The sequence below is a fragment of the Bicyclus anynana genome, chromosome 8 (assembly GCF_947172395.1).
Source record: "Bicyclus anynana chromosome 8, ilBicAnyn1.1, whole genome shotgun sequence".
Lineage (NCBI taxonomy): Eukaryota > Metazoa > Arthropoda > Insecta > Lepidoptera > Nymphalidae > Bicyclus > Bicyclus anynana.
The window spans coordinates 1,935,276-1,955,822 of NC_069090.1; the positions used below are offsets into that span (position 1 = coordinate 1,935,276).

The following is a 20,547-nucleotide window of genomic DNA, read 5'->3' on the forward strand; positions in this document are numbered from 1 at the left end:
CTATGATAGTCATTAATAATGTAGCTTTTTGGAGCCTATTTGTAACCGAAAGAACAAAGAAAAAATCAAATCTTTGCTCTTTATAAATATATTATTAGTTTCGACATAGTTTACAGCCTAATTGTTGTTGAAAAAAAAAACTGTTTATTTAAATGAAATATTATACCAAAAATATAAGCGCTCGATGAAAGACTTCTTTTGTCTACAAGGGAAGAGATCCAATTAAACTACTGTATTTTGCAGAAAATCAAATAAGGTTTTGACCTCTGAAATTCGTCATTTAAATAAATTACTTAAATTAGTAGGAGCACTTAATTAGAAATAATTCCACATTTTTTTACACATTGTTGGCTTTGTTTACTCAACGTGACGTAAATGGAATTTAACTCATAATTTGCAAGCAACATGTAAGTGCAACTTTCCGTAATAGCTTTCCGTAATAAAGAATTTCTGGTACCTACCTACCTTTTATGTTTATAAAATATATTTGTTTAGTTAGCCTTTGCCTACAATCTCACTTAATGGTAAGTGATGATGCAATCTAAGGATGGAAGCGGGCTTCCGGGATGGAACTTGTTGGGAGTAGGATGAAAATCCAGAACCGTTTTGGTTTCTACACGACATCGTGTTGGAACGCTAAATCGCGTCTTTGCCGGTAAGGTAAACTAGCCACGGCCAAAACCTCACACCAGCCAAAATATACTGAGCCATCGCGATAAGTTACGATGTGTAAGAGGGTCATACTGACATCAGCAGGCCTATTATTTATCTCGGTATACCACTTAATGAGTCACGTTATCGCCGCGTTGCAACGACTTGCGGTACAGTGGCGTTCGAGCCGTCCACATCTCTTGTTGTGTAATTCTAATACTAATACTTGGGATAGGCGGGGAGAGTGACTTGAGTGGAAAAGGGGAGTGTTTGTTAACAGTCAAAGGCGCCTTTAAGCCTACACAAAACGTTCACAAGTGCGTGACTTCACTCAAGGTCATTCTCTGTCATTCTAGGGTGTTATTTTGGTTACAGTTTGATTTGTTAATTAAGTTGTCCTGACGAATGTTGTGAACCTTTTTTGACATTAGTTTTCTTTTGTAATTACTTCTGAGTCTGCTGAAAGTCACTACATCGGTTTTCATTTCGTTTTAATGATTATCTAAAATAGTTATTTCAACGAAATAACCTTGACTGCACTATTTTTCATCAAATGATTCTTATTTGATAAATGACAGTTTTTCATTAAAATATCAACCCCTATTTAATTTATGTGATTTTTTTAATTCTTGTTTTATTTTTAACTAATCTTTTATTCGCACATTCCACAGGTGAAGTAGTCTGTGTTAGTCTAGGGTTTAATATATCTCCATTTTAAATTTCAGCCAAATCGCTTTTGTAAGCTACGTTGTAAAGGTACAAACATACAAAATTTTCGCCTTAATAATAATAAAATACCTATTAGAACATGACTACACGTTAAAATACCTATTAGGACATGACTAGCAATACTTACACTACCGATATCAAAATTTAGACTACACCTAACCATTTAAATATCAACCAGTCTGGGTTAATGATGTAGTCTATATACTAACAATATAAAGAGGTAAAGTTTGTGAGTTTGTAATCTGTGGATATATTAAACCGATTTATAATTCTTTCACCAATAGGCGTTTATCATTACATAAAATAATTTTTTCCGCGTATTTTCACGCACGTCTTTTCTCAATGATAGTTCTCGCCGTTCGTAATTAAATTGCATTACCTACTAACTATAGACTACCTCCTTGCCAAATTTTATTTTTGTATGTCAAAAGGTTTTCGAAATTTCGTGAGAATGACCTTTAGCATTTACACAATTATTAGGAAGACTAGCCGACGTCCGAACATTATTTTCCTCGTTTTCGCCACATTTTTGATCGGTGCTTAGCTCCTATTGGTCGTAGCGTGATGTTCTGTAGCTTATAACCTTCTTCGATAAATGGGCTTTATCACAAAAAAAGTTTATCAACAATATATATAAAATATATATAAAATATATATAGGCAACCGTTAGTAGGTAAGGCAGAAGTACGAAATTGCATATACCGACTGAGTAAATGTCGGACGATGACGTCACGGCGTTAAACGCGGGCTTCAGGGTGTTATTTATTACGAGATGCTCAAAACTGAATAGAATATTATGAGAGATCTGTAACGACTTCAATTGACACTTTTAAATCCAACACGAAAAGTAAGACGATCGCTAATAAAGCAGAAACATGGCAAAGTGACAAAGACGCGGGTTTCCGGCGCATGTATTAGAAATAACATGACTAGAACACGTAGCGCCTTATTTAGGTATAATCTTTAACCTGCACTGTCGTAATCAGTCTTAATTATTATACTTATTCAGGGCTTCAATGTTGTGATAAATGAAATATCTGTTTCGTTTTATTGTATTTATTTTATCAAAAAAACTTCAGGCTTCCATATGAGAGACAACATCTAGGATGACACGCCAAAGTTTTTACCCTAAGCGTAGGAAAATAGGGGTGATATTATTTTTATATTAATTACTAGCCGACAACCCGCAGTTTTACCCGCGTAGTTTCACGGGGACGGGCATTTCTTTGAAAGTGATCAGTAGGTAGAAAACATTAAATTATTTTTCACTTTTTAGTTCCATGGCTAAGTTTATGTTTTGAAGTCGGCTGTAATTTTTTTTTGCATACTTTTTTATACCAGCGGACGCCAGCGGCTTTGTCCGCGTTTAATTAAGTTTAATTCCGGCATCAAAAGCAGCCTACATGTTTTTTATATCTACCAATGAAAGGCGGTACAGCCATTCCAGAGATTAGGCCTGACAAACAGACAAATAAAATACAGACACATAGACAGATGGAAATTTCAATGATTGATTTAAATTATAAGCAAGTACGTGTCGATCCACTTACACACACTACTTGTTCGGATTAATAAAAAAAATCGCGGAAAACGAAGTCGCGGACGCGCCTTCGTCCACGTGGGATTCACTTTTCACAAATCCCGCGGGAACCATGAAATTTTCCAGGATGAAAAGTAGCTTAAGTGTTAATACAGGGTATTACCTGTCTTCGTTTTTTATTTTAGCCAAATCGATTAATTAGTTGCGGCGTTAAAAAGTAACAAACATCCAAACAAACTTTCACGTTTATAATATTAGTAGGATATGTAGTGCTAAAAATTGATGATTGAATTAAATAAAACAATACTAATGAAAAATCTTTGTGATTGCATTTAATGGATTTTATAAATCATACATTTTGACATAATTATTATTTATCGTTAATAAGATATTGCGCATAAAACCAGTGTGCATAAACCACCAGAGCAGCCAGCCGTAGAACAGATATTTCACCACATTCGCCAAAAGAGTGATTCTGAAAGAAAATGAGAAACATATTAACTGTAAGTCATGGTCTCTGAGTGAACAAAATTCGATCATAATGTATTTGGCGCCTATTCTACTATGCCCAGGCTATGTAAATTATATAACGCACTTAGTCGGTCTATAGATATCCACAAAGACTCACCAAGGACATATCGCAAGTTAGTTTTACTAGATTTGCTAAACTAATTTTTCTTTTTGTTTTTACCAATTCCATTTTATTTTTTGTATTATATAGTGTATTCAAATAGTAGTTGTAAATTGTTTCCTTTTCTTGTTACTGTAAAATGTATTTTTTTTCTTATGTAAACTGATTAATGAATGTAATCGTCAATTTATTTGAATATTACGGAAATGTGCATGCAGTGTCTACCTACATTTGATTGTGCAGAGCCTTGTGTTTGTGTTTTTTTTAGATTGTATTTGTGTAAATGCTGCAACAGTCACTGGTGGACCAAATAAATAAATAATTTAAATCTTAGGGTCATAGCATACAATATACCAACTCTAAGAGTAAAATAGATTATGAAACGGTTGCATATGACGGTCATTAAAGCAGGAGTTGCATTTTATAAAACGAACGAAGTGAATTTTATAATAGAGACACGAATGCTTTAATGCCAATTTATGCAGGTTACATACTCTACTTTATCTATTCTCATGAAATAGGAATATATCAAAATTATATACTGCTACATTTTCCGCGACTAAGGATTGGTGTTTGTATTGGTAGCACTTTCCAATATATGCGGGAGAGTTTGTTTCATAGCAGAGCTCGAGTCAGAGATTTTGCTAAAAATAAAGCTATAAAATGCACTTAAAATATAAATTTGTAATTAAATCCATAATGTAATTTGAGTGGAACCAAAATTATATTACGAAATACAATATTTTTTAAGTGTATACCAACAGGCAAAGATGACACCCGTACAGCCATGTCTTCATACTCATGTTTGCATCACAGTTTAAATAACTGTACTGTCCAAATTTTTAATTAATTAATTAATTAATTTTAATTTAATTATTTAACTAAAATATACCAATTTAAAAGTTAAACAAAACATTGTTAAAAAATCAAGAACCCAGAGCTGCACAAAAAACCAAGAACCCAGAGTGTGAGTGTGTACTTCCATACAAAGAGCAATGTTATAATGTATTTTTTTAATTTATTACAGTATGCATGTGAATAATCAATGCCATTATTATATATTTTTTAATTTCATAATTGGAAATTAAAAAATATATATGACGCGAGATTAGATAAAAGAGTTTTATAACACATTTGTTCGTAAAGTATCACTTATTTCACCAATTTCTATATCGTAATGTATCTCAATACGCACTTGTGCCGTAATGTAAAGTAAAATGCATATGTGCCGTAATGTAATATAAAACCTTTATCATCCGTCTAATAACGAACGGTATTTTTATAAATCTTGGCAAAGAGTTTTTATGTCAGAAAAGTGCTTAACATTTTATGAATAAAATTAACTTTTTGAGATAAAATGTAATAAAAAAAACATTCATCGTATCAAATACACAAAAATATTAATTTACTTTATTAGTAATACTTTGGTGCATTTGTCTAAAAAAAAACAAACGCTAGTGCTAGTGTGCACTTCGTTAACTGTGCAAAAATGACAAGCGTATCAAAATGTCATCATAAGGAAAACGGACAAAGATGCAAATTAATTTTCATATAGTGTATTTAAAGTGTGTTTCCTCGCAAATGTGTTATAAAACGTCGTATGACATACGTGCGCTTTGATAATTACAGCCTCTGCTTCCTTACAATAGCTCTCGCCTTCTGCTCGAGCTGCAATATCGCCTCGGCTGTCATTTTGAACTTACCTCATAATGTATTATTACGAGTAAGCAAAGAATACTGGACTGTTTGAGTTGAATGTGCGTTTTTTATATTCTATAGTCTATTTCAAATTTCAGTTAATTCGGTTTAGTAGTCGCGACGTGAAAGAGTAACAAACGTTCAAACCAGCGCCGGACCGAGGTAAATTTTAGAATGGAGCGAGATCCAATTATGGCGCCTTTCCTGTTTGCTCCTAACATTTCAACAACGTTTGAAAAGTTCGTAGCCTAACGTATATCGGAATGTCATACATTTTTAACCGATTTCAAAAAAAGGAGGAGGTTTCTCAATTTGACCGTTCGATTTCGATTCGATTCAAGCCGTTTAAATCATAAAGATTTTAACTGGATTTTCAGACACTTCTTTCAGATACGGCTTTAATTAACACAGCACTAACTTGGTACCGCCTTCAAACTGATCAGAAGATAGCACATACGATGTTATGTTTCGCTTTTAATTTAATGAAAATTTTTTTATGATATAGTAGTATATTATAAAGTTTTTTGCGCTTAGGTAAAAGCCCAGCCATAATCACAGTCGGAAGCCCTATTACAAACCCCTGGTCGAAGGCCGGTACAGAATAAAGTTCGCGGCCGAAGGCCGTGCGTTTTTTGCGCCTGGGTAAAATGCCCAGCCATAGTCACAGTCGGAAGCAATAGTACAAGCCCCCGGCCGAAGGCCGGTGTAGAATAAAGTTCGCGTTTTTTGCTATATATCCGATCTTAATGAAACAAAGCCTATATGTTGCCCTGGACTATGCTTAATCTATTTGTGAAATCCGCATCAAAATCCGTCCAGTAGAACCAGAGAATAGCGCGAACATACAGACAGAAGGACAGACAGACAGACAGACAGACAAGATAATTAAAAAAAATGTTTTCGTATTCAATTGCTCATTTCTAATTGCCCTAACTTGATTTTAGTTAAATTTTGGCAAAGTACAGACACTCGATTTCTACTCTTTTATTATAGTATAGATAGATAGAAGATAGATAGATAGATAGATTGACTTTTAGGAAGATAGCTGACACTATTGGCATCTGAACAGAAGGCAAACATCACATAATCGCCTTGGCTTCTTTGAGTTGAACAAATACGCGATCGACTGACGAATTTTCGCAACTGCTTGGAGTTGTTTGAGGCAGATACTTTTTTGTATGTTTTGTGACCATGGTTAAAACCTGAGTATATTACTTTAACTCCAGAAACAAAAGTACAGTCTAAAAAGTGGACACGACCAGGATCCAATGTTCCAAAAAGGCAGAAACGGTTTTGCGTGTTGCAAAAATGGCCTTAGTTTTTTGAGATTCGCGGGATGTAATTACGGTGGATTACTAAAAAAAAGGCGTAAATATAAACTCTGCTTAATAGTGAAATCTGCTGCGATGTTTCAGAGTACAAATTAAAGAAAAATGGCCATGATCATTGAGAAGAAAAGTTTTGTTTCATCAGGATAATTTGCGAGTTTCTAACGTTTGTTAAAAGCATAGCAGAAATTCATCAGTATCATTTAGAATTCTTACCTCACCACCATATTCATATGATCTAGTCTCGTCTCCATCAGACTTTTATCTATTTCCGAAGCTAGAAAAACCACTTATCGAGTTCAAAATTTTTATGAAAGTGGTCTATGCATTTTCTAAGAGTTTAAAGAAAAAAAATAGCTGGTATAGAAATGTTTCCAGGCCAACAAAATAAGTGTATTGAGCTCTAAATAAAGTTGAAAAATAAATTAACTAAAAAATTATAGCTTTGTAGTTTCCTGGTTTACTTAGGCTACGAACTTATGGAACGCGAATATTTTGACCATACTCAGGCCAATTGAAAATCAGGCACAATACCGTCTCTCGATCACGTAGTGCCCGGGTGCAATCATCACCCTAGCGCCCCCTAGTACCTATAGAACCCGCGCGGCGAGTGGCGCTTGGGCGCCCCTGAGATTGCGGCACCCGGGTGTAACGCACCTCATGCACTACAGGTAAAGACTCTAGCTCACGTAGCGCCCGGGTGCAATCATCACCGTAGCGCCCCCTAGTACCTATAAAACCCGCGCGGCGAGTGGCGCTTGGGCGCCCCTGAGATCGCGACACCCGGGTGTAACGCACCCCCTGCACTATAAGTAAAGACTCTCTAGCTCACGCAGCGCCCGGGTACAATCATCACCCTAGCGCCATCTATTACCTGTATATACCCGGGTTAAAATCAACGCACTCCCTGCACCATAGGTAAAGAAAGACGCCTCTATTAGAAGTAAATTCGCGCACGTCGCTTTAAATATAGACGATCGAAAAGAAATAAATTTTATTTTCGATCTTGTCTTTACCATTTCGGCGCCCCCTAGGATTTGGCGCCTGGAGCGACCGCTCCGTTCGCCGTATGGACGGTCCGGCCCTGGTTCAAACAAACACCCACACAAACTTTCGCGTTTATGCGAAACAAAGGTGTAAAATCACCAACTTCCTATCCCAAAGCTGGGAATTTTTATTGAATTGAATTTCAGTAATTCAGTATTTTTTAACCGAATCCGGATCTCGACCCCAGAACCTCTTAATCCGAAGACACGAAGACTCTGGACCAACGAAACAATTCATATGAGTAATGAGTATGTTGAGAAACGTGATAGCGGATATCCAGTGGAATATTCAGAGGGCGTAGATTCAAATCCGGTCCAGGGCATGCACCTCCTACTTTTCAGCTGTGTGCATTTTAAGAAATTAAATATCACGTGTCTCAAACGGTGACGGAAAAATATCGTGAGGAAACCTGCATAACTGAGAATTTTCTTAATTGTCTACTTGTGTGAAGTCTGCCAATCCGCATTGCGCCAGCGTTGTGGACTAAGGCCTAACCACTCTCATTATGAAAGGAAACTCGTGCTCAACAGTGAACCGAATATGAGTGTTAATGATGATGAATTAATATGTAAAAATTTAATGCATACCTCGTGTAATGTGTTTTGGCTTTAGGTAGATCTTCCTCCTTCTCCTTCAGTAAATATTTTCTACAACCAATAATGCAGTTGAGGAAGAAGTCGTTCTCTACGTCAACTCCTTCCATCACATAGTAAAAGTGTTCTTTGTCTTCCTCCTTTATCTTTGTCCGAAGATGCAGAAAGTTCGTGATGGAGAATGTCCACTGTTTGGTTAGGTACAGTGATAAGACCATGTTACTGATATATATGCGACGTTGGATTTTTAACAACCTAAAAATACATTTAGCAAGGTTTACTACCTTGCTAACACTTTGTTTGATGATGTATTTAGCAATTATACATATACAAGTTTATTTTAAAATAATAATAAAACTTTCTATTTAAATTCACTACTTAAACCTAATAAATAAATTACCTAATATAAAGATAAAAAAAGACAAACAAACTAAATTTAAATTATACATAACGACTTAAGCGTTGTGGAGTTCGTCCGAATCGATATTCATTGGTGCCCAGTATTGCCATATAGTGTGGCAATACAAATATTCTCTGACCTGAATATAAGGGAAACGAACCTACTCGGACCCCACGGACCCTTGGCTTGGCAAGTTCGTCGATGACACTCCCATGATATACGGGCGACGAGAGGGGAAGGATTCCTCCCGGCCCACGCGGACCATCGGGACTGGTACGAACGAATTTGCCAAACTTATAGTGTTTCGACCGCAAGCGGCCTCCTCATTCATCCTCCTCCTAACAAGTAGCCCACTTCCATCTTAGACTGCATCATCACTTACCATCAGGTGAGATTGTAGTCAAGGGCTAACTTGTAAAGAATAAAAAAAAAAAAAAAAAAACGGCTCAAATACGTAATCTCCGACGAGATTGATGTATTTACGCCTCTTGAGGGTCTTTGTTGCACATTACAATACATACATTGGTTTTTTTCCGGCCAACCGTAACAATGTGTCGAGCAAAATAGCGGGTAACAGATGTAGTAATATCACCTGAAAAATAAATAAAGGTTATATCGCACATATCAATTCGGAAAGAAATCGTAGCCGTATCGCTTCGCCGTCAACCAAGCGTCGACTCGGCTACGGAGTGTAGAGAGGAGCAAGCGTGCACGAAGAGACGTGCTGACACGGAGAGGAGGATGAAAATCCACACCCCTTTCGGTTTCTAGACGGCATCGTACCGGAACGCTAAATCGCTTGGCGGTACGTCTTTGCCGGCAGGGTGGTAACTAGCCACGGCGACAGCCTCCCACCAGCCAGACCTGGACCAATTAAGAAAATCTCAATCGGCCCAGCCTGGGATCGAACCTAGGACCTCCGTCTTGTAAATCCACCGCGCATACCACTGCGCCACGGAGGCCGTCATTCCATAAAAAAATAAAATCCATTTAATTAAAAATATAAAATGAACTTTTTTTTTTGTTATCATTTCATTAGCGGACTCTCGCTGGATGTTGGCAGGAGACCCATGGAGTTGGAAGTCCAAGCAATAGGCTGCAGTGAATGGTGGTGATGACGAGAATATCTTTTTTCAAAACCAAGTTCTAGATTACACCTTTCATGTTCGTTGAGCTATAACTAAGTCAGTTAATAAAAATCAATTAAAAAGTCAGTAAATTAGTTCTTCTGCGGATCTCATTTCTGATTCAATCAAGAAGAGCTATATACTCCGAGCATACCTCCATCCCCGCTAGTTGAATGATTTGTGCCTTCTTATGAAGTCCATAATTACGTACCGTTATATAATGTAAAGATTTATTAGGTACGATGGTAACACCAACGCTCCAAACCATATTATCAAGAGGCGATTCCTTGGTATGTTCATGACCATGCTTTATTATATCTTTCACAGACAAGGAGTATGCCATGTCGTTGTTACACGTGTTGTAGATAGGAATGTCATCTGTTGGTTCCACTCTGAAAATGTATTAGAATAAATGATTTGAAACACATTTGTTCGTAAAGTATCGCTTATTTCACCAATTTCAATATCGTAATATATATATATCTCTCAAGTAATGTAAAATAAAACGTACATATGCCGTACGCACATGCACATATAAAACCTTTATCATCCGTCTAAAAATGAACGGTACTTTTTTAAATCTTCGTTAAGAGTTTTTATGTCAGAAAAGTGCTCAACATTTTATGAATAAAATTGACTTTGTGAGATAAAATATAATAAAAAAACGTTTAATTCTTTAGTTTTAATAATTTAGACAATAACTGTCAACCATTTATCTGTACCAGAATCACAAAAATATTATATTTACTTTATTAGTAATATTGGCAGTTTTTTGTGCATTTGCCTAAAAAAATCAAACGATGTGTGCGCACTTCGTTATCTGTGCAAAAATGACAAGCTTATCAAAATGTCATCTTAAGGAAAACAGGCAAAGATGCAAATTAATTTTTAGAAAGTGTGTTTCCTCGCAAATGTGTTATAAAACGTCGTATGACATACGTGCGCTTTGAAATCAAATCAAATCAATCAAATCATATTGAAAATTATATCATAATGTACTATTATTAATCCAACTACCTACAGCGTAATGTTCGGATGATACCTTTAGTCATACGCTACTGTTTTATTTTATTTTTACTACGGAGTACACCTCCAAAGCAAGAGTGAATAGCCATCTTCTAGGTAAGCGCGCTCTAACTTAGACCGCATTAATGCTTACCATCAGGCTTAATTGTAGTGAAGCGCTGGCCTATATTGCATAAAAAAAGAGAGGCAAGAAAGTTATGTCGGATTCCTACACGGTGTTTCGATTCGTTGCCTGATGAATGGGCCTTTTGCTGCAAGTTTACGGCGACACGATACGCGGGAGGGTCAAGAGGAGCAATTGTGCTGGAGAGTTCGAACGAACGACGAGAGGCGCTCGAACGACGAGCCGTAAGCTTGTCCCGAGGCAGAGTAAATTATGTATACTGTGCCCGAGGCGAGCCGATTCCGTTACGATTCCGATTAGTTTAAGTACGACCGGACGACTTAAGTTGATATGTGTGCTATGACTCTAAAACGGCCCAAGTCCGCACCGTCCGCTATGTGACGATACTCGTCCCACACATACGGTAAACTAAAATGAATGCTTGTAAATGTTTATTAAAATAATTGATTTACTTTTTGGTTCCTCTAATCCATGATGCTACTATAATACTCTTGATAGCTATGTCCACTGGGATATAGTCTAATGAATTGTCGACACTGGCGTACAAAGTGCGAAGTATACCTAAAGAATATAAAATTAATTTAAATATACATAGTGTAAATGAGAATAGGACATAGCTCAGCGAGTCGCGAAGCTGAAGTGGCAATGGGCAGGCCACATACTTCGAAGAGTCGATGGACGTTGGAGTCCCAAGGTGCTGGAATCGCGACCTCACACTGTAAAGGGCAGTGTTGGTCGACCCCCCACTAGGTGGATCGAGGATATCAAGCGGGTTGCAGTGAGCCGCTGGATGCTGGCGGCTTGAGACCATTGTGCTTGGAGGTCCATGCAAGAGGCGTATGTCCAGCAGTGGACATCTATCAGCTGATAAGGCTATACAGGGTGTCCTGTAAATATTACGACGAACTTACAAGGTGATAGCTGACATCGAGGTCTACTAAAATAACGATTAGAACAAACAAAAGAATTTACTTTGAATCATAAGATAATCAGTTGAAATGACAAAAACAACATGGAAAGTGTAGTAAAAAGGCAAACAGTTATTAAAAAAGTTGTTTTCCCGCCCGTCTGTCCGTCCACGGTTTAGCTCAGAAACTATTAATACTAGAAAGTTGTAATTTAGTATGAGTATGTAAATAAGATCATCAGGGGTTTTCTAGTGGAGGCTTATTATTACAACAAGGTCGAATTTGCATGCTAGTTGTCAGATTAAATTATTCATTTTTAAATCTTCTTTTTATTGTTTTTTATATTTTTGTGTGCAATGAAGTATTTCTTCTTCTTCTTATTCCAGTTTCGAGAAAGAGGTGAACCGCCGAATGCAGCATGGCTGGGCAGGGTTCGGGAAACTCCACGACATATGTCTAAATTATGAAGACGAAAGTCTTCAGGCACTGAGAAATTTGGACGTCGTTGCTGGCGGCTCGCACCAACTTGTATTTGGATGTTCATGCAAGAGGTCTTTGCCCAGTAGTGGATGTCCATCGGCTGTTAATGATAATTAATGTTGAAGTCCAAGTGCTCTGTAGTGTAGTGTCATTCAAAGAATACTGGAAGGCTCAAGTGATACAGTGTTGATCCTGTTCCGAGCTGATACGTTTACTATGACCATAATTCAGAAATAAATTACCTTTTCCAGAAGCGACCATAATTCCAACTGGCCCGTTAAAGTTATCGACCCACCCTGGCATCGGTTCACGGTAGGTTGATATAACTGAATCAAAATTAAAATTCATTTATTAAAAGTAGGCTTAGTAAGGCAAGCAAGCACTTTTCAAGCAATGAAAAACTGAAAGAAGGCTATTCTACGCGCAAAGCAAAATCGATTTGCCAAAAACTATATCTATAGGTGTATTTTTACTATTTGACCAATGGTTAAATAGTAAAAATAGTAGATTGTTATACAAGGGGCTAAAAAGACTCATTACATACGAGGTATTTTTAGAGCACGAGCCGTAAGGCGAGGGCCGCTAAATAGAAACCGAGCTTATAATGGTTGTAGCCCCGCGTGTTACTCTATACTTTTCACTATGATTGCGAGAAAATAAAATAATTCAGTACAGTATTTAATGTTAAAATTCTTTTTGGCGACGCAGTTCGCAACTCAATAATAATCAGATAAAAATATACGCATTCCACAGACAAGAACGCTAATTACTTTAGCCCTTAGAGGCTGAAATGCTTTTTTAGCCCCGGTGTGGAGCAAGATTAGTGAAAAATACTTACCAACAGACGGTCTAATTATGACTACAGGGAGATGTCCTTTTTGTTCAAATATCATGTTCTCAGCCAATTGTTTAACGAATGAATATGTGTTTGGCATTTCTCCCAAGTATCTGCAATGAGGAAATATTTCCATAACCTCTCACATCTAATAGACCAAGCGCTGAGAGGAGTTGAATGTGCGTACTACGAGGATCGCATTCAGTTCACAATTTTGTTTCGAAAAGCATGTTCATAATGATTTTGGATATTGCCAGGACACTTATTTATTTATTAGATTATTCCATATAAAAAAAAATTCTTTTTCATAGCGAAATCACTAAGTTAATCAACATTGAGCAGAACATAGGGAATTTTTTTATTCCGCGAAAATCCACGTAGGTATATTTGCGAAATTAAAAAAAAACAAACTAAACTATAAAAAGGGTCCTAAAAAGGTTAAAACAAGAAAATAATTCAGATAGAAATCGAGAAATGCCCGGATTCAAAAATGCTAAGGTAGAGCCATGGTCGTGGATTATATCAGTTTAATTTCTTTCTTTCGCTACCCGGAGTTATTATTACGAATCTTTTGACATCCTATTTATTAAAATCGGTTCAGAAGTTTGCTAAAATCATTACCTTTCCTTTTAGCTTTGCCATAAAATGTAAAAAAAAACAAACTATAACCGATGGGATACTGTACTCACTTGGCAGTCAGAATGTTCAGAGTATGGTCATCTATGTTCTCACAAATCTCCAGCATCTCTCTCCAGTCAGCGTGAGGGGGGTATATAACCTCTTCCACGATGTCGCGGTTAGTATTGCAGTATGACGTCGATATGTGGACTAAACTCTAAAAATACATCTCAATGAATATTAGTAAGTTATCGACGAATTGATGACTAAAACGCTTGTAGACTATCGCATCATTTTGATATTTTACTAGAAACATCCAATTATTGCCAACTGGCTGTTAACTGGGGTTATACAGTTAAAATGAGCAGATTTTCTCTACTCTAGGCCCAATTGAGATCATTTATAAGAAGACTAGAAAACACCTGCGACTTCGTCCGCGTGAAATTTAGTTTTTCACAAATCCCTCGGGAGCCATGGACTTTTCCGGGATAAAAAGTAATTTATGTGTTAAACCAGAGTAATATCTATTTCCATTCCAAATTTCAACTAAATCGGTTTAGTAGTTTCGGTGTTTAACAGTAACAAACATCCATACAAACTTTCGCGTTTATAATATTAGTAGGATAAACAATTAAAAGAGTTACTCTAAAAATGAAGGACTGTCCATACAAACTTCCAACCCCTATTTCACCCCCTTCTATTTTTATTTTAGGGTCAAAAAGTATCCTATGTTTTGCTCCAAGGTCCCATTTGCGATCATACCAAAATTCATCTTGATCGGTTCAGCCGTTTAGCCATGAAAAGGTAACAGACAGACAGAGTTACTTTCGCATTTATAATATTAGTGAAGTGATGACTTAAACTACTGGCACTAATCTAATTATAGTCTGAAGATGATGATACAAATAACCAGAAAATATGGTGAAGCCTTAGCTACTGCATTGGGCCAGCGTGGTGGCCTAATGAAATGGAGACTCAAGCTGAGCATTGAGCCGAATATGGTTTGATAATGATGATAGCTACTGCTATAAAACAGTATACTCTATAAAATGGTCAAATACCGAGCAAGCTCATTCAGCGGGTACAAAATGCGTGTGCACGTTACTGTTTTTCAATTCCCCCTAGAACACATGTTTCTCCATTTTTAAACCAACATGGTTCGCTAAAGATGTGTTCCAGGAGAAAGCTACATCTTGCTTCCTTATTATTTGGTCTTTTCAAGGATTGTAGGCCATCATATCTTTTTGAGAAGCTAGTGAGGGTATGCGATTGTAAAGAACAGTATAGGTGCGCAAAAAAGCGACATTGTTCTGCGGCTTTTAGGGGCAGTTTTAAATATGCCGCCACTCGATGCTGGAACAACATTCCGCCACCTATTCGCGACTCTCAATCCAAATTTAGCTTCTCTCAGAAATTGAAGAAGTTCATGTTATATAGACAAAAAGAGTTAGAAGATTATGCAGTGGAGGCATCAATTATTTAATGGGAACTTTAGATGCAAATAACACATTTAGGTACAGTCTATTAATTGGTATAAGTATTCATATTTCTATTTATATATATTATATGTATATATATATGTAATATTAATTATTGTATGTTGGCATTTATCTTTATGTTATTATCATTTTATTTATACGCTCTTATCAAGGTTTTTTGTTTTTGTTTTTTTTTTTAATTTTGTGTCTTATTGTATGAATTTTTATTTTGGATGTATTTAAAGTATTTTGATTAGATGTTTAGTTTATAATTATAACTGACTGTGACGTCACCCGGGTCTCAGCTGAAAATCAGCGCTGCGCATTGCTTTCCTGCGATGAACGGCTAATGCTGAGCTGTAAACCCTTTCTGTTTGGTGTCACAGACAGTCATGTAATATCTAAGATAGGATGTACTGTTTGTGACACTAAAAAGTGAATAAACTTATTTTCTTTCTTTCTTCTTTCTTTCTTTAAATAGTCCAGCATTAGAAACTATACCCTCATGTTATTTATTTAGACGACCTCCGTGGCGCAGTGGTGGATTTACAAGACGGAGGTCCTGGGTTCAATCCCCGGCTGGGCCGATTGAGATTTACTTAATTGGTCCAGGTCTGGTTGGTGCGAGGCTTTGGCCGTGGCTAGTTACCACCCTACCGGCAAAGACGTACCGCCAAGCGATTTAGCGTTTAGCGTGTAGAAACCGAAAAGGGGTGTGGATTTTCATCCTCCTCCTAACAAGTTAGCCTGCTTCCATCTTAGACTACATTATCACTTACCATCAGGTGAGATTTTAGTCAAGAGCAACTTGTAAAGAATAAAAAAAAATTGTGATAAGGAATGAACGACAGATATTCACAGTGACGTACATTTAGGTTGTTTATTTTGCAAATAGGTTCAATTAAATTGCAGCCCGACACATTTTTAATACAAAATCTAGGAAACCATGAACTAGATCAAAGATAACTTAATACAATTAAATTAAGCATAAATAGACTAAATAACTGAGTGTATTTAAATAATGGCAACCCCACAGTGTTGCAGTGTGAAAGGAGGCAGCCTTTACGTTTCCAATTCTGTTGGGATATCCTTTTAACTATTTTAGGATTTTTTTAATTAACCAATGAGGGAAATAAATAAAATTTATTGTTTAGTAATTATACTGGGCAATGTGTCAATGTGAATATGTCTATCATCTATTTCATAGTCCAAATAAATAAGTTATGAGGGTAAGTAAGTAAGTATAAAATCCAGATCTCATACTAATAATTTGTCTACTGGTTGCAAGATAAGCAGAAAACCATATTGAACAAAATATAATGAATATTTGTAGTATTAACGCCTATAACGTTAACGACCATATTACAGATTTTAATAAGGTTACCTCTAAATGTTGCATTTCTTTAGCTAATTCGATTAACTCTATGGCGCCTCGGAGATTGAGTTTCACTGACACTTTCAATAGATCGTCGAATCTAAAAAACAAATAAGTGATCACCTTTTTATGGTCAATACGCTTACGGTCGACTACGATGAAATAGAATAGAATAGCATAAGTCTTTATTGCATTTTTTCATCTCTCATTTATTTATAACTCCTTTTTTTAATTTTTTAACAATGTTATACATACAAAATATACAATATGTCGCCGGGGAAGCTTGGCTCACTGAATGTAATTGGCAGAGCCGATGACCAAGGTTAGGTCAGCGGTTCTGTCCATATTTTTATTAATGACTCTACGATTTTTACGACAAATATAATATTAAAAACTTATAAAAAATTTAACCCTCCCGCTGCGGGACATTTGAATGCCCCAAGCAACCGGTGGTCAGGGCCTCAGAGTGAGGAACCTCCTCACAATACGCGCCGTCTCAATAATAACTGCGTTCTGTATCCGACTCTTGATCCAACTGTTAAGCGAAAGCTTCTTAAGGCGTTGGTCGAAGCTTTTCGCTATAAAACCATTTGACTGTAACAACTATCGGAACAATAGCAGTTGACTCAACTTTCCATATGGAGGTAAACTCGTGAGCAAGGTCCAAGAATTTTTATATTTTTTCCTTTTCAGCTTTAACCAGATTATCGTCATGTGGAACAGTGATATCAAAAATTATTGCACGACGCACTGACCGATCGACTAGCACTATATCAGGTCTATTGGTAACAATATACCTGTCAGTAATAATTGGTCGGTCCCAGTCATAGAATTATAAGTACTTGTACCGAATCGTAAATCTATGGTCCCAGTAGAGCAATGCACTGCTATTTTCAAGAACTGACGCTGGGTCGCACCTATAGTAAGGCATCTTAGAATCGTAAAAAATATGGCAAACCTAACATTTTTTAAAACAACTACCTGCCTTTTTTCTACACTTTCCATGTTGTTTTTGTCATTTTATGTGTTTATCTTAAGATTCGATGTAAATTGTTTTGTTATTTTAGTGACAGGAACAAATTTTAATAAGTAATGGATTTTACATAATCAAACCCCTTTCGAAACGAAAATAACAATTGTAACGAAGTGTTTGAACATAAAGTACTAATGTCTTATATTTTTAGAGTCCTTAATAAATGAACATGCTTTTTTAAGTTAGATGTACAACTTTGCCTAGCACAATTTTTTCCAATGTGACCGTCTAAAGTACATACAAAAAAAACGATAAACATAAAAAAAATAATTAGTCTCGTGTTTTGGAAAAAACTTTATGTACAGTAGAAAAAATTTAACATTCATTACTTGAAAGAACTGTTCAAAAATCAAGTTCTGAAAAATTACTTGAGCTTTGACTCAACTGCACTGAAGGTAGGGATTTTTGTATTTTGTATAAAAATCGATATAATTTGAAAACCGTAAAATTTCGACTAACATAATATTGCGTTATTATAGTAGGCATTGATATCAGCTATCACCTCGTAAAGTATGTTGCAATATTTACGGGGCGTCCTGTTTATTTTAGTAGGCCTTAATATCAGGTATCGCCTTGTAAAGTATGTCGTAATATTTACGGGACACCCTGTATACTATCTCATGAGCGTAGACATACTTACCGCACGCTGGCAGCAGCGTGGTATATAATGTTGGTTCTATTAATCAACAATATCCTGTCTTCCGCTGATAAACCTGTAAACAAGACGATTCGTCAATACACAACGGGACTGACTTATATATTATATATGTTATACAACAAAAACACTTGAAATCAGAATAAAACCATGTAACGAGTAACATAAAACATCTGATATTATGTATATCTTTATTAGAAACAGTTATGTCAAAAAAATTTAAATTAAATAGTTACCTAGTCCCATTTCGCTGCAGTCTCCAGCTATGAAGTAAACTTTGGACTCGAAAACACCCGGCTTTTCCTTTCGGAGACGATCGAAACACTGCCAGAAACAATTTAAACAAAATTTTAATGTTTTGTTTTATCTCTATATTAGTTTTTAGGATAGAAACTGTGTTTTTCTAATTCTTCAGTTCAAACAGAAATATACTTATGAAAATATAATGTACTATACACATTAGGTCGATATGTCTATCATAAAAGTATCCGACTTACTGATGATGCATATAGTTCAGCCAGCCTATCTTCAGCCTTAACACCTTTCTTAGGTCTGATCAGCAGATAAATTCTATCCAAATCAGTACACGAGTACAGTAATTTTTCTATTAGCACTTTCCCCATGAAGCCTGGAAGTGAAACAAAGTAACGCATCTTCTGTACATAATATTTGACTCTAATTATAAATAAAAATATTAATGTAATTTAATAAACGATCTCTGCGTGATCGAATCAGAAATGAGGAGATCCGCAGAAGAACCAAAGTCACCGACATAGATCAACGAGTTGCGAAGCTGAAGTGGCAATGGGCGGGGCACATAGTTCGAAGAGCCGATGGACGTTGGGGTCCCAAAGTGCTGGAATGGCGACCCCGCACTAGTAAGGCAGTGTTGGCCGACCCCCCACCAGGTGGACTGACGACATCAAGCTAATCGCAGGGATTCGCTGGATGCAGGTGGCTCAGTATCTTGATGTTTGGAAGTCCCTACAAAAGGCCTATGTCTTGCAGTGGACGTCCATCGGCTGATATGATGATGATGATGATGATGATGATGAATAAACGATCAATGCTGAATGACGTTGAAGTCCCGAGGTGCTGGAATGGTGACCCCAGGTGCGCAGTGCTGGTCGACCCCACTAGGTAGATCGACAACATCAAACGAGTAACGTGGAGCCGCTGGATAGTAGTCCTTACAAGATAATGATAATGGTGATGATGACGATCGCTTACGATGACGATAGTGACGGCGATCATGATGACGATGATGAAGACGATAACGATGATGAAAACGATGACGATGATGAAGACGATGACGATGATGAAGGCGATGACGATGATGAAAGCGATGACGATGACGACGAACCGTTGCCTACTACACAATAGACGGCGGTTTGCACTTAGCGTAAAGATCGAATGAATTATATTATTGTAGCATTGCAAGCCGTTGAGAATATTCCAATATTTTTATTGTTAAACTGTGAAAATAGCCATAGATTCTCAAACTCTTTTTCTACAATTTTAGATATTACGACAATAGCCAAAAAACTCATGAATTTAAAAGAAATGATCTTTCTTTCACTTTAACCACTAACTTTAATGCATTTGATGTTTATTGTATAAACAAGGACAACCCACCACCTCCCATGGCCCTTTCAACCTCTCGGTAATTTGGGCCGAATCGAGGGAGGGCGAACCCGGTACTTGCTCTTTGCGTGTTCCCGGGACGCCTTCTTGACTCCCTACAAGTTATTTTCTCTTTTCACTCCTTGTCCCTTGATACTCACTCTCCCCCTTTTGGGGCTGGACGACACACGACGTTGAGATCCGCTTGCCCGCCGCGGTCCATGCATCACCTTCGACCGGTGGTCAACGGTCCAGAGCGCTCCGCCTTGCGTGCCACCGATGCGCGAACTCCCGTAGCTTGCCGAAGTTGATGTGTGAAGTTACTTACCTGTGCCACCGGTTATGAAAATGGTCTTCCCCCTGTAATACTCTGGTATACCAGGAACATCGTGAAGGTCTCTGTCTTCCAGGAAAGTCATTTCTGGATCACCTACATTGTAATAATTTATTCATATCATAAAACTAACAGAACCTCCCATGGTGTCAACCCGGGTGTTGTTCCCTGTGGAAATACGGGGATAAAATGATATAGCCTATGATATTTGTTGATAATGTAGCTTTCCATTAGTGAAATAATTTTGAAAATCAGTTCAGTAGTTCACGACGAAAAGTCAAATATTAGCTCTTTAATTTTTTTCTCATTTATGT

At 36.9% G+C, this 20,547-nt stretch overlaps 1 protein-coding gene across 1 annotated transcript; it reads right to left on the reverse strand.

The window, feature by feature from the left end:
- Positions 1 to 3,262: 3,262 nt before the first annotated feature.
- Positions 3,263 to 20,318, reverse strand: LOC112045136 (putative fatty acyl-CoA reductase CG5065). Its single transcript, XM_052882845.1, has 13 exons — positions 20,228 to 20,318; positions 18,774 to 18,904; positions 18,513 to 18,600; positions 18,262 to 18,334; positions 16,598 to 16,688; positions 13,807 to 13,952; positions 13,121 to 13,230; positions 12,525 to 12,608; positions 11,347 to 11,455; positions 9,956 to 10,136; positions 9,139 to 9,209; positions 8,212 to 8,472; positions 3,263 to 3,395 (listed from the first exon to the last, which is right to left on the reverse strand). The coding sequence occupies exons 1-13, from the start codon at positions 20,316 to 20,318 to the stop codon at positions 3,263 to 3,265; spliced, it is 1,569 nt and encodes a 522-aa protein (XP_052738805.1).
- Positions 20,319 to 20,547: the final 229 nt, after the last annotated feature.